The sequence below is a fragment of the Arvicola amphibius genome, chromosome 4, assembly GCF_903992535.2.
Source record: "Arvicola amphibius chromosome 4, mArvAmp1.2, whole genome shotgun sequence".
NCBI lineage: Eukaryota > Metazoa > Chordata > Mammalia > Rodentia > Cricetidae > Arvicola > Arvicola amphibius.
In genome coordinates this window covers 24,270,556-24,285,753 of record NC_052050.1, presented here as the reverse complement: position 1 = coordinate 24,285,753, position 15,198 = coordinate 24,270,556, and the positions used below count along the sequence as shown (strand labels likewise).

Here is a 15,198-nt window from a genome sequence, read left to right as displayed (position 1 = left end):
CAAATTTGGTTAGTGGGTTTTTTCTTTTCTTTTTTTTTTTTTAAATGACCAAAACAAAACAAAAACCCAGATAGTTGTTAATCCACGTGCCCGTTTGCTTTTCAGTAACCACAGGGATCAGTTTCTCTAATGGAACAAGAAGAAAGAATTTTCATGTAGAAAACTAGGTGGGGCTCAAGTTTAAGGTTATACAGCATTTTGCGGTCAGATACACACCCAGAAACTATCATTTTCGCCCTAAATTCCTCCAGTGTATTCCAAGTATGAAAGAAAAACACTAATCTCAAAGTCCTCTGATTTCAGAGAGAACACTTTTCATTCTTTTAGTGAAAGCAAACAAGGTGTAACAGTGTGCTTAGCAACCAGGAATGCAGCAAGCCGGTTCCCCACAGAGAGCCTCACGCGCAGGCGCAGCTGGTTCTTCACCGCGCTCCGGCTGGCGCGTGACAGCCGTGCGGTCTACCCTAGTCCCAACGTGTTCTCACTGCGCACGCGCAACCACATTGCGCGCGCCTGCTCCCCGCCCCCCCCCCCGAACGTGCGCGTGCGCGCGGCTCACCTTTTGGCCGAGGGCGCGCGCCCTGGAAAATTCCACTCCCGAGCTCGCTCCACCCTATGCGCCTTTTCTCCTGCTCAGAGCTCTGCGGCTCAACCGGCATCCCAGCGGCCTTTGCGCGGACAAAATGGCAGCCCCCATACCGCGGGGCTTGTCCTGCTTATTCAGGGCTTTGGGATGGTGGTCTCGGCAGGTGGGTAGGGACGAGGCGAATGAAATTTTAGAAACTGAAGGAGGAGGAGAAAGTAGAAGGGCATAATCGGACAGTGGCCATTGATGAGTTTGGACAATACGGGTCTGACTTCGTCTGGGGGAGAATTGGAGGTGTCTGTGATCCCTCTCTCTGAGTGAAGACAACCTGGGCGGGGCCTTAAGCTTCTCCGCATTAGTCCCAGTCTCTGGCGAGATGTTAGGAAAGAAGTAATGGTTTGGAAGGTGGACCGGCTTCTTTTACATTCTTAAAAAAAAACCTGCTAAGGATAGAGGTACAAGGTCGGTTTTGTCTTAGCCTGGAGCAAAACTCATGATCGGAGAAAAAGGTCACCTGGCTTCTCAAATTTTATTGTCCAGTTTGGAGCTAAAAGGACAGAATTAAGTCAGTGAGACATTGCCCGGGTAGAAAAAGAAAAGTGGGGAGAAAATGCCCACGAGATCTTGCTTTTTAGTATTGGGTTGATCCTAAGGTTCACCATCAAGCTAAATAAAAGGTGTTTGAGAGTAGGACTTCCGCTTTGCTCATCTCTGCACACAGCAGCACTGCCGCGTGTGTCAAAGGAAAGCTTTTAGTAAGTGTTGACTGATGTTAATAAAGGTTATTAATTGGCTTGTGGTAAGAGCCATCTCTAGGTGATCGAGTAGTAATGTAGTTTCGCCGTAACAGTTGTTTCTTAACTTCTGAAGCGTTCTTTGGATATGTCCATTCTGTAAGACTTTGCGTACAGTTGCTCAAGATAGGTTTTTCTTTCCAAATCACTTCTTTGCTAACCTTTCCTTTACCTCCCAGCCCATTCTGGTGACTCAGTCCCCAGCTGTAGTTCCAGTAAAAAACCAAAAGCCGGTTCAGACCCCCCTCTTCGTGAACCAAGTACAAAACAGAGAAGGAGTTTTTGGAACATGCCAGGAAAGCAGGATTGGGTTATTCCTCCGGAAAAGCTGAGCGTCCTATACACATCTGGCCTGTACAGGTGAGGAACAGTATTTCTGGGCTCCTGACTCAATCCTCTATGGTCAGATATCTGGTGCTTAGAATGCCTTTGACTCTGATTGACAGCATTAAAGTCCCCCCTTTTTTTGAGACAGGCTTTCTCTGTAGCCTTAGCACTGTAGACCAGGCTGTCTTCAAACTCAGATCCATGTGCCCCTCCCTCCCAAGTGTTGGGATTAAAGGCATTTGCCACCCACCACCTCTGATGACATCATTAAATTAACCATTAGGTTCAAGCTCAGTAATGATTAACTTTATATATACTATAGTTCATAAAGTCAGTTTTATTTTGTTTTTACAGTACTTGGGATTAAATACAGGGCTTCATACATGCTAAACAAGTACTGTACCACTGAGTTATATCCCTAGCCTCCCTTTCTTTCTGCCTTTGAGACAGAATCTTTCTAAGTTTGTCAGAGTGGACTAGAGTTTGTGATCCTCCTGCCTGAGTAGTAAGGGCAACTTAGGGATACAGCACTAGTCCTGTGTATGTGGCCCTCCTTTGATCTTACTCTCACACAACTTCTAGAAAGAGTGTAAGTTCTTCGGTTTGTCAAAGTAGGGGACAGACTCTAGAAGGAGTTCATTATTCTTTTTTTTTCTAGAGCTGTCCCAGTAGTGCAAACAGTTCCTGGTACTTACACAAGTATGGCAAGGTTGCCTCTATGTGCAAATCTGAATAGGCTGCTTAATATCCTGTGTCCTGGGGGCTGGAGAGATGGTGGCTCAACGGTTAAGAGCACTGGCTACTCTTCCGGAGGACCCGGGTTCAATTCCCAGCACCCACATGGCAGCTCACAACTGCCTGTAGCTTTACACCAATGCACATAAATAAGGTTAAAATAAATTATTAAAAAAATATCCTGTGTTTCTTCCCAGTGTTAGCTGCCCTCAAGGTGATGTTTTCTCAATTTTCCAACAGATTTTAATTCCCTTCTCTCCTTTCAGCTGGTATATTTGATCCCTATGTTCCACCTGAAGGTGATGCTCGGATGTCGTCCCTTTCAAAGGACGGACTGACACAGAGAACCGAGCGATTAAGGAAGAATGTGGCCTCCCAGCTGGCGTAGGTGTCGGAGACAACTGGGGTTCAATATTCTAGGCTAAGAAGAACGTGTGATGTTTTATACTTATTGTGTTATGTAGTATATTACATTGATTTCCTTTTCTCTTTCTCTTTTATGTGTTTGCCTTCATGTAAGTGTACCAGAGAAAACCCTGTCTTGAAAAAAACAAACAAGCTGGACCATGGTAGTGCATCCCTTTTATCTCAGCACCCTGAAGGCAGAGGCAGGCAGGCAGATCTCTTTGAATTCGAGGCTAGCCTGGTCTATAGAGGGAGTTCTGGGACAGCCAGGGCTACACAAAGAAACCCTGTCTTTAGATAGATAGAAAAGAAAGAAAGAAAGAACCCTGCTACTACTCCCCACTTCTATTTTTTGTTTGCTTTTTTTTTTTTTTAAGACAGGGTTTTCTCTGTGTAGCTCTGACTGTCAGAACTTATTCTGTAGACCAGCTTGTCCTCGAACTCAGAGATCCAGCTGGCTCTGTCTTCTGAATTCTGGGATTAAGTAATGAGCCACCAGGACTGGCTTTTGTTCAGTTCAGTTCAGTGTTGCTATTTAGAAGCTCTCTGCTCTGCTACTTACCTGGTTTTGGTCCTCTCTTTGGTGCTGCAAGAGCTGGAGACTGAATGAGGACCTTATAGATATGCATTACCTCTAACGGACCTCCAGCCCCCAGTATTTGTAAGATGTAGATGTTTTCTTTAATCCCGGAATGCTAAAATTTCACTTTGAAAACAATTTTTCTTTGAGGTTTAAGTTATGTGTATGTGTTTGTAAGTGGGTGTGTGCACATGAGTGCTGGGACAGCGTTGGGTCCCCTGGGGCTGGGTTTCAAGGCACTTTGAGCTGCATAAGGGTCTGGGACCCAAACCTAGTTCCTCTGCAAATCACTGTGCTCCCTTAGCCTCCGAACTACTCCAGACCTAAGAAAACTTACTTCGTTTGTTTGAAGACAGGATCTTACTATGTAGCTCTGGCTGTCTTGGAATTCCTATGTAGATCAGGTTGACCTCACACTCACTGAGATCCACCTGCCTCTGCCTCCTGTCTTAAAGGTGTGTAAACCCTTTTACTACCAACCCTAGCCTCTTGTTCTTTTTTTTACAATGTTTACATTGAGAGAGAGTTGGATTTACAGCCTTGACACAGTCAAGAAATAATTATTAACTGGGTAGATGGGCATGGAGATTCATGTGAACTAAGAGTTCTAGAAACTATAAAGATTTCATAGTTTTGGGCTGGAGAGATGGCTCAGTGGTTAAGAGCACAGCCTGCTCTTCCAAAGGTCCTGAGTTCAATTCCCAGCAGCCACATGGTGGATCAACCATCTGTAATGGGGTCTGGTGCCCTCTTCTGGCCTGCAGGCAGAGTACTGAGAATACTGTATACATAATAAATAAATCTTTAAAAAAAAGATTTCATAGTTTTATGACAGTTTATTTGTTCGTTTGTGCACATGCACAGGCTGACTCATCCCACAGCACAAGTATGGAGGTCAGGGCCGCCTGGGGAGTCCCTGAGATTGAACTCAGGTTGTTAGGATTGGTGGTAAGTGCCTTTGCCTGCTGGGATGACATCTTGATGATGCTATTATCTTAATTTTACAGAATTCGAAAGATAAAAGAATTTGATGCTAATTTTAAAACGAAAGACTTCCCTGAAAAAGCTAAGGATATTTTCATTGAAGCTCACCTTTGTCTAAACAAGTAAGTGAACTCCTGTCTTGTGTATGTTCATTCTCCACAGCTATTGTTAAGTAGTAACTGAAGCCGTTTGTTTGTTGTTGTTTGAGACAAGGTCTCTCTTTGTAGTTTTGGCTGTTCTGGAATTCTCTGTGTAGACCAGGCTGACTTCCTCTGCCTCCCAAGTGCTAAGACTAAAGGTGTGTGCCTCCACAAGGTGTACATGGAGGCGGAGTTTTTCTGTCCCATCTACCCAGTCCCAAATAAAAATAGAAAAGCTTTTATTAATTGCAAAAAGCTTGGCCAAAAGCTCAAGTTTATTATTAATAGCTCTTACTTTTAAATGAACCCATTTCTATTAATCTGTGTATTGTCATGTGGCTCATGGATATTTCCTGTTCTCTAGCCTCTTGCCTCTTGGGCGGCTTGCTGGCATCTTTCCTGATTTTCCTTTCTTTACCTGAGTCCTCAGTTTGATTGGCCCCCCCTAACTTTATCCTGCCTTGCTATATATAGGCCAGACAGCTTTATTACTAACCAGTGAGAGTAATACAGATTCCCAGTGTGCAGAAAGATCATCCCACAGCAAAAAGGGGCTTGTCTTTAATTTTAGAAGGAGGATCTCACTATGTATCCGAACCTGTCCTTGAACTCATTGTATATTCAAGGTTGACTTTGAACCTTTTATTATTATTATTAAAATTATTTTGTTTCATTTTGTTTTTTGAGGCAGGGTTTCTCTATTTTACCCTAACTGCCCTGGAACTCGCTCTGTAGACCAGGCTGATCTTGAACTGACAGCAATCCACCTGCCTCTGCCTCCCAAGTGCTTAGGTTAAAGGCGTGCACCACCAGCTCCCAATTTATTATTTTTATTTTGTGTATGTGAGTGTTTTGCCTGTGTGCATGTCTGTGCACCATCTGACTGCCTAGTGGCCTTGGAGGCCAGAAGAGGGGGAGTTCCTGGAGTTATAGACAGTTGTTTGCAGCCGCGCGAGTGCTAGGAATAAAACCTGGGTTCTCTGCAAGGGCAAGAAGTATTCCTAACCGTAGAGTCATCGTCCCAGTCCCCGGCCTTGAATTTCTCATCTTCCTGCCTATATGAGAGTGGGATAATGAGCGTATGTCATCGTACCTGGTATGAGTGGGCTTTTACAAAAATGGATTTTTTTTCTCGCTAACAGGGTTTCTCAGTAGCTGTGGAGCCTGTCTTAGAACTCGCTCTGTAGACTAGCCTAGCCTCGAACTCACAGAGGTTTGTCTGCCTCTGCCTCCTGAGTGCTGGGATTAAAGGTGTGCGCCACCACTGCTTGGCTCAAAAATGATTTTTTAATGATTTAGTCCGTTTCAGTTCTAGCTATAGTTGTTGGTGCTCTCCTGAAATGGCTTCTGGTTTTGCCCTACCTGATCCCATAATCCATCCTGGTCTTCTGTGCATTTATTTTATCATGAACATTTCTGTTTTTCTTGAAAACTTGCAACTTTTTCTTCCTTTTTTTTGGTTTTTGAGACAGTGTTTCTCTGTGTAACAATTCTAGCTGTCCTAGAACTCGCTTTGTAGACCAGACTGGCCTCGAACTCACAGAGATCCACTTGCTTCTACCTTCTGACTGCTGGGATTAAAGGTGTGTGTCACCACCATCTGGCTTTTTTTCCCCCACTTTTTTCTACCAAGCTATTGTGCGTGCTGTTTCACTTTTAATTTATTTTGTGTGTGTATGCGTAAGGACGTACATGAGTGTTTGCATGCAGCATATGTGTAAAAATTAGAGAAGCGTTTGTGGAAGTCAGTTCTTTCTTCCCACTATGTGCCCTGGGGATTAAACCCAGGCCTCAGTCTTGACAGCAAGTTCTTTCATCTTCAGAGCCATCTCACTGACTTCTATGTCCCCCGCTCCCCTTCCCTTGTCTCCCCCCTCGCCCTTCATCCTCCTCCGTGTCCCCCCCTCCTGGAACTCTGTAGACCAAGCTGGCCTTGAGCACACAGAGATCTGTGCGCCTGGGCCTCCCAAGTGCTTGGGTTAAAGGCATGTTCCACCACCCTGCTCTGGCCCTGTGCTATTTACAATTAATTTTCCTGTTTCTTTTTCTCCTTTCATTTGTTGATTGGTAGGATTTCCTCCTTTTAAAAAAAGTTTTGGGGGCTGGAGAGATGGCTCAGCAGTTAAAAGTATTTCCAGAGATTAAGACCTTTTCCAGAGGTCCTGAGTTCAATTCTGAGCAACCACATGTGGCTTACAACCATAAGATCTTGTGCCCTCTTCTGGCCTGCAAGACCACATGCAGGCAGAACCTTGTATACATAATAAATAAATCTTAAAAAAAAAAAAAGTAAAAAGCCGGGCGGTGGTGGCGCACGCCTTTAATCCCAGCACTCGGGAGGCAGAGGCAGGCGGATCTCTGAGTTCGAGGCCAGCCTGGTCTACAAGAGCTAGTTCCAGGACAGGCTCTAGAAACTACAGGGAAATCTTGTCTCAAAAAACCAAGAAACAAAACAAAACAAAAAAAAAAAGTGCCGGGCGGTGGTGGCGCACGCCTTTAATCCCAGCACTCGGGAGGCAGAGGCAGGCGGATCTCTGTGAGTTCGAGACCAGCCTGGTCTACAAGAGCTAGTTCCAGGACAGGCTCCAAAGCCACAGAGAAACCCTGTCTCGAAAAACCAAAAAAAAAAAAAAACAAAAAGTAAAAAATAAAAAAAGTTTTTGTTAGCCTGGTGGTGGTGCATGCCTTTAATCCCAGCACTCTGTGAGTTCAAGACCAGCCTGGTCTACAGAGCTAGTTCTAGTACTAGCCCCATAGCTACTAAGAAACACTGTCTCAAAAACCAAAAAAAAAAAAAAACAAAAAAGCTTTAAGGATTTCACACAGTTGTGTTCACATTCACCCCCAACTTGTCCTCCTAACTCCTACCAGATCCGCCTCCTATCCCCCTGATCCCCCTTTTTTGATAACCCAAGTTGAGTTTGTGTTACCCATACATATACCTTTGTATCGGGCCATCCACTGCAGTATATTTGACCTACCCAGAAAACTCACAACTCACGTTCTCTGCCCAGAATCTACTAACTCCTTAGCTTCTCGGTTAGGGGTAGAGCTTCAGAGCCCCTTCCCCTCCATGTTAGAACGCTAACTGGCTTGATTTTGTGCAGGTGGCCATGAATGCAAAGGTCCTGGCATGTCCGGAAGACGTGGTCATGGTCCTCCCCTCCTGTGGCTCACAGCTCTCGGCCGGCTCGTCTGTGGCAGTTGTCCCTGACTAGGGGGAGGGCGTTTCCTTTCTTTACTTTTGCAGTCTTCATTTTGACTTCACACTAAGATCTGAGCTAGAAGAAACACCTCATCTGTACCCTGGTGGGCAAGCTTTCTATGCCTCCTCGGAGATGCAGGACTCTTGGAGAGACATAACATCAAAGTCCAAACTTCCTGCACTTGAAGAGTCCAGGGGGCAGGGGCAGGAAAGACACAGGCCACCTTTTCCTGGTTCAGAGATGAGAATGTGCTGCAGAGGCCAGCCGTTGGCACTATGAGGGACTCCTGCGCCCTCAGAGGAGATAAGGGACTTTTTTATTCCTGCATGGTATTGGACTTTGTTCCCCATGCCAGTGTAGAACACGGGTCAGCTCTTAGTGAATATCCTTGCCCACCTCAAAGATCTGATTTCAGAGGAACTTCTCTATGCTCCAGAAATAAACTGTTCGCCAGGCTGTGGTGGCGCACGCCTTTAATCCCGGCACTCGGGAGGCAGAGGCAGGTGGATCTCTGAGTTTGAAGCCAGCCTGGTCTACAAGAGCTAGTTCCAGGACAGGCTCTAGAAACTACAGGGAAACCCTGTCTCGAAAAAAAAGAAAAAAAAAAAAAAAAAAACAGAAATAAACTGTTCAATGCTCTTAAACATAAAGGTTTTGTGTAGATCACAAATTAATATATCATGTGGCTCACAGTGCATATGCAGAAAATGTTTGTATAAATGATTTTTTTTTTCCATTTTCAGGACCATTTTCAACTTTAAAAAAGAAAAACTTGGGCTGGAGAGATGGCTCAGTGGTTAAGAGCACTGATTGTTCTTCCACAGGTCCTGAGTTCAATTCCCAGCAACCACATGATGGCTCACAACCATCTGTAATAAAATCTGGTGCCAACTTCTGGCCTGCAGGGACACCTGCAGGCAGAACATTGCATACATAATAAATTAAAAAAAAAAAAAAAGAAAAACTTTTTTGCTGAATGAGGGTAGTGTATGCCTTTAATCCCAGCACTTAGGAGGCAGAGGCAAGTGTATCTCTGAGTTTCAGTATAGCTTGGTCTACAGAGTGAGTTTCAGGATAGCCAGAATTACACAAAGAAACCCTTTCTTTGCGGGGGGGGGGTATAAAAAACCAATCCCTTTCCTATATACTTTGTTTGTTTTGTGTATATGTAAATGGGAACACACATACCATGATTCATGTGTGGAGTCAGTACTTCTCATGTGGATTCTGGGGATTGAACTCAGCTTCTCAGGCAGGCTTTGTGGCAAGCCCTTACCCACTGAGCCATCTTACCAGCCCATTATCAGGTTTCATAGTGGGTACCATAAAAGTAGGAGTCAATGATAAATATATCTTTTTTTTTTCTAGCTCAGACCATGACCGACTTCATGCCTTGGTAACTGAACACTGTTTTCCGGTAGGTTCATTTATTTTATTTTTATGTGCGAATGTGCCTCATCTATCCTAGCCCTGATAGCTCTGGAAAATGCTCCCTTTCATTGCTGAAATGTGCGGGGGTAAAATGAAAATAAAAGAGAGAAAAACATGCACTATCAATAAAAATACATGTAGTAATTAATTAGCAGGTTCTGAATGTGTGTGAGAGGAAGTGATGGTGTGTGCAGTAGTGTGTGAAGTGGCGGTGTGTGGAGTGGTGTGTGCAGTGGCGGTGCGTGTGGTAGGAGTGCATGCAGTGACGGTGTATGGAGTGGTGTGTGCAGTGTAAGAGCAGTCAGTGCTCTTAATCACTGAGCCATCTCTTCAGCCCTGGTGGATTGAGTGGTTTTTTTTTTTTTTAATATTTATTTATTTATTATGTATACAATATTCTGAAGGCCAGGAGAGAGTGCCAGACCTCATTACAGATAGTTGTAAGCCACCATGTGGTTGCTGGGAATTGAACTCAGGACCTTTGGAAGAGCAGGCAATGCTCTTAACCACTGAGCCATCTCTCCAGCCCCAGGATTGAGTGGTTTAATAAAGATATCGTTGGGAGGCAAGCATGACCAAAACTTGATCAAACTTAGGAAATGCTGGGCGGTGGTGGCGCACACCATGAGAAGCAAAGGCACGCTTATCTGCTGATCACCTGTCTCTACCTTCCGTGTGCTGGGATTGAAGACATGTGTCACCACCGCCCAGCTATAATTCTAGCACTTGAAAGATTGAATTAGCATTACTGCCTGGGTCACAGTGTGTGTCCCTGTCTCAACCTCCATTCCCACCCCTAAAATGGGGTCGAAGCATGGACTGCAATGCCTGTTGACTGCAGGGTTGCATTTGTAGTCTCAGCAGTACCTTGCAGAAGGGAAATCTCATGAACTTTTCTCTTCTGCCCTCAGGACATGGTCTGGGACCTCAAGTACAAGACTGTCCGCTGGAGCTTTGTGGAATCTTTAGAGCCAGCCCAAGTGGTTCATGTTCGCTCTTCAGGCATGGTGAACCAGAGTAACATGTATGGCCAGGTCACCGTCCGCCTGCACACTCGGCAGGTAGAGTGGCTGTTTTATTCACTCCGTGTTAAGTACATTAATAATAACCTCAGAGACACCAACGTGCAGCAGTGTTGCTTTAAGGAATGAATATCAGACTTCCTCTTGGAGTGGTTTGACCAGGAGTGAGCCCAAGTTTGAATTCTCCACTTCTCTACCTCCTGTGTGTATTCTGTGGTTCCTGGCCTACCCATAATCCATCTCTGTTGTGCCTGCTATCTGATATCCAACTGTGTCTGTCCCTAACAAAGGACTTTCCTCTGTCTTTATTGAATAGCACAAAAAACAGGGTGTGGAAAAGGGACGATGGAGTCTGGACAGAAATCTTTGTAACAGAGTTTTATAAGGAATCAAACTTTGCTGACCCCAGCTGGCCCTAAAGCACTCAAAAACGTAAACAGCCCTGCAGAAATGTTATCAAGCGGCATCTACAGGAACGTTATCAAGGGGATTGTTGGCTGCTTCAGCCAGTCCTTGCTGCAGCACACATACACACACTACTCTGATCACAATCCTCACTGCAGCACACACACACACACACACACACACACACATACACACACACACTACTGTCTGCTTTGGGGGTATGGGGGAGTCCAGAACTGAGTCTCAGGCTAGGCTAGGAAAGCATGGGAAGGTCATGTATTGTTCTCTTAAAGGTGACTTAAACTCAGACAAGCTGACGATACCATGGGCCAGCAGGACTCAGTCTTAAGTGACCCCAAGGGTTTTAACTGGGCCAGGGGTCCAGCAAAAACATTCAGTCTCGCCGGGCAGCGGTGGCGCACGCCTTTAATCCCAGCACTTGGGAGGCAGAGGCAGGCGGATCTCTGAGTTCGAGACCAGCCTGGTCTACAAGAGCTAGTTCCAGGACAGGCTCTAGAAACTACAGGGAAACCCTGTCTCGAAAAACCAAAAAAAAAAAAACCAAAAAAAAACATTCAGTCTCTTTGAATGCAAGAGATATTTTTATTAAATTTTATTATTGCAACTCTCATGTAGGGCATCTGTCTCTGGACTTTTGAGTTCAGGGCTGTATGTTTTTCGTGGTTCTGGGGGTTGAACCCAGAGCCTCATGGGTACTAGGAATATGCTCCCACCACCGTATTCCAACCCTTGGCCCAGGACTGTAGGTTCTCAGGAAAAGTTTGTTGGTCTCTTGCCACTACTAAGTGGCATCTACACTCAGGTGTGGTGTGAGACCGCTGTTTTCCCACCTTCCCCATCCATCAAAGAACTCTGAACCAGTAGTATGTCAGCAATAATTAGTTCCAAGTTCAGAATTCTGAAATAATTTTAATTTTTATTAATTTAAATTCTTTTGTTAGGATTGTTTCAAAAATGGTTGTATGACAAAAATAGAACAAAATCCTCTGACAGGCCAGATTTTATTTCATCGTTACAGACTTTGGCCATCTATGATCGGTTTGGCCGGTTGATGTATGGGCAGGAAGATGTGCCCAAGGATGTCCTGGAGTATGTGGTGTTTGAAAGACACTTGATGAACCCGTATGGGAGCTGGAGAATGCATGCCAAGATTGTGCCACCATGGGCACCCCCTAAGCAGCCCATCCTCAAGGTAAGGCTGCTTACATGCTTTGAGACTTGAGGCTGTATGTTGTCTTGACTGCCTAAAACTATCCTCATGGGCTCCACCTAGTGGAGAGGAAGAAAGAAGCAGCACTAGGGAAGGGGAACTTTTCCTGGCTGCTAGGGGAGGGAGTGAAGGGATTCTGGGTAAACAGCAGGCTTGATTGGTAGGTAACGCAGCTTCTTGTTCTTTTCAGACATTGATGATTCCCAGTCCTCAGCTGAATCCATGGGAGGCGTATGAAGAGACACAAGGAGAGGCCCATAAGCCTCAGCTTACTTAATGGTATAAATGACTTTCGAGAAGCCTGGCGGTGGTGGTACACGCCTTTAATCCCAACACTCAATTGGCAGAGACAGGTGATCTCTGTGAGTTTGCGTCCAGCCTGGCCTACAGAGTTCCCGGATAGCCAAGGCTATCCAGAGAAACCCTGTCTCAAAAAACAGCAACAAACAAACAACGAAAAGACTCCTGAGGGCTGACTGGATGATGGGGCTGCAAAACCACCTACATCCTGTAGGCTTCCCTTGCTCTCTCCTGCCCTGCCTGGGTCTTTTCAGAAAACCCTCCCCCCTTGCATTTGCTGCTGATATCCAGCCAAGTCGATGGCTGGGATACCCAGACGTGGAGCATCTTCCTTTTAAAGTCATGTTTACCTCCTGAGGTGACATAAAAAACAGCATGTGTGAGAACATACGTGACACTGGGCTTCTCACAGCAGGAAGTGTGAGTAGGCTGACAGTGTGCTCTTTTCTATACACGGCAGAGACCAGCATTTCAAATAAAATACTATGAAAGTGTTGAACAAATCGTGGTTTTGTACTTTTGCCCTGGTTCAGACTGGGAATAGAGTGGTTCCATAATGTCAGAAGTGGAACCCAGAGTTATGAGTGACGTAACTTCCGGGGGCTCGCAACCAGAAAGAGTACTTTATGTTTATAAACTAGGGTATCTCTCTGTAATCCCATTGCTAGGGAAGTGGAGGCAAGAGGAGGACAGTAGCTCAATGTCATCCCTGGATATACAACCATTTAGAGTCAGCCTGGGCTACCTGAGATCGTGTCTCAAGAACAATGACAAAAAATAGGGTGTTACTTTACATGTATGAGTGTCCTGTCTGCATGTATGTTGTGCATTACATTCCTGATGCCCCTGGAGGTCAGAAAGAGTTGGATTCCCGGAACATGAGTTATGGATGGTGGTAAACCACCACGTAGATGCTAGGAATTGGATCTGAGTCTTCACTTACTGAAGCAGTTGTATTAAATTTTTTTTTTTCAAGACAGTTTCTCTGTATAACCCTGGCTGTCCTGGAACTTACTTTGTAGACCAGGCTGGCCTCGAACTCACAGAGATCTGCCTGCTTCTGCCTCCCTAGTGCTAGGATTAAAGGAGTGTGCCACCATGCCCAGCTTAAAATTATTTTTTATCTTATATATAAATCCAAAGGAAAAAAATTGTCTTTTAGCTTTTGTGCATTTTATTTTGTTTGAGATAAAGTCCAGACCTGCTTTGTCTGGAACTTGATAGAAAGCCCAGGCTTTCCTTAAACTTGCAGTAGTCCCTTCTGCCTCATGAACGCTGGTACAGGTATGAACTACCACACCCATCCTGCATTTTATTTTATTTTTTTGAGACAGGGTTTCTCTGCAACAGTTCTGGCTATACTGGATCTCGCTTTGTAGACCGGACTGGTCTCAAACTCACTGAGATCCACTTGCCCCTGCCTCCTGAGTGCTGGGTTTAAAGGTGTGCATTTCTACACACAGGACAAACGAGAGCCTAAGTTCTCAGACTTACTCTTTCTCAAGACTGGGATTTTCTTTGTCACTTAAAGCCAAAAGTAATCTGGTCTGACCGTGTCTAGAATAGGGTGAAAAGAAACTGGGATTGGGTCAGCCATTAGTGACCGAACTCTGGTCTCTCTAAGCCCTTTGAGCAATGCTGCAAACAGGACAGGCCTTATGGGGGGAGACTCTTGTTACTATTTATTTGTCGGTTATTTATTCATTATGTGTGTGAGAGAGTGTTTGAGTGGGAATGTTGTTGATGGTACAGCTTTCAGATAGAGGCCAGAGGATAACTTTTGCCTTCTAATGTGGATTCTAGGAATTGAACTTGGGTCAAGTTTGCATGACAAATGCTTTTACCCACGAGCCACCTCACTGACCCAGAAGGACTGCTGTTTTTCTAACGGCTCATGAGTGTGGACTGTGGACACAGACATATGAATATGCTTCGGGAAAAGAGCACTGGTGGCCAATCTCATGCTGCTTACTCTCAATCCTCTGGGCTTAAAATGTACATCGGTTTGCTGCATCGCTGTCCAGGTGGGGGTTGGGCACATCCTATTTGCCTGAGCCCTGGATTAAGGCAAAATAAGAAGTGCTTGAGCCAGATCCCTAACCGCAGAGTGTGAAGGAAAGGAGATAATCCCAGCAGGGAAGAGAAGTGGAGAAACAAAAAAAGCACACTTAGTAGGCAAATGTTACGTTGATGTCTCTTGAATTTAAGAAAAAACAGTGATTCAGATAAGCTATTTTATCCCATTGCCATGGATCTGACTCAGGGTCTCTAGATAATCTTCAATCGCAGCTAAGCAATAGCTGCCACCAGGAAGCCAGGGGATAAGTGCAATTTTCATATCCTCTGGGACCAAATCCAGCTGAGCAAATGGCCCCAGATGTGCAGGGTTGGCTAGGAGAACCAGGCAGAGAACATCTGTTAGCTGTGATTCTGGGCACTGGGAGAGAAGAAGCCAGACCACCCAAAGTCCTACCAGGCACAGGGTGGCTACCCTGGACTTGGGAGCAAGCCCTGTTCTCTCATCTGTCTGCTGTCTCTGTCGACCATTATAAATAAACGGGTGCCCAGTACGGTAGCTGAGAACAGCATTCTTTATTATTTTCCCGGGAGGCTATTATAACAGCGAATGTGGAGATAGACCACATTCCAGCTAGACCAGACCCAGTGGGATTGGCCTGGGGTGCACAGTGAAGTCTACCTTAGCTCAGAAGTTGTGGGGTTAGGTAGCCACAGCCCAGAACAACACACTGCTATAGAAACCAGCGCAGGAGGTCTGCGTGGGTAGGAGGGCTCCGTGTGCGAATGAGGACAGCTGGCCCCCCAAGTCTGAGAGTAACGGGACTGTTCATCTGCTCCCTTTTGGAAATGGAGTACTCAGCCGCTTCTTCTGTGCGACATTTGCACATAGACCCCTACTTTGCTCCCTGGGCATTTGATGTCACTTGGGGTTTCCCACCTCTTGAGCAGCATCTCTGTCTGTGTTGTTGTCTTTAATGAAGCCAGCTCCGATGCATTAGTCTGCCTGGCTGCACCCTGTCTCGCTCTCTTTGCA

General features: G+C 45.3%; 1 protein-coding gene across 1 annotated transcript; it reads left to right on the top strand.

Annotated features, from left to right (window-relative positions):
- Positions 1 to 591: 591 nt before the first annotated feature.
- Positions 592 to 12,649, top strand: Mrpl45 (mitochondrial ribosomal protein L45). Its single transcript, XM_038329067.2, is given in 10 exon segments — positions 592 to 749; positions 1,560 to 1,598; positions 1,600 to 1,722; positions 1,725 to 1,740; positions 2,709 to 2,826; positions 4,435 to 4,533; positions 9,126 to 9,174; positions 10,100 to 10,249; positions 11,655 to 11,828; positions 12,037 to 12,649. Coding segments are annotated over 10 exon segments (921 nt in total). The 5' UTR covers positions 592 to 683; the 3' UTR covers positions 12,124 to 12,649.
- The last annotated feature ends 2,549 nt before the right edge of the window (positions 12,650 to 15,198 follow it).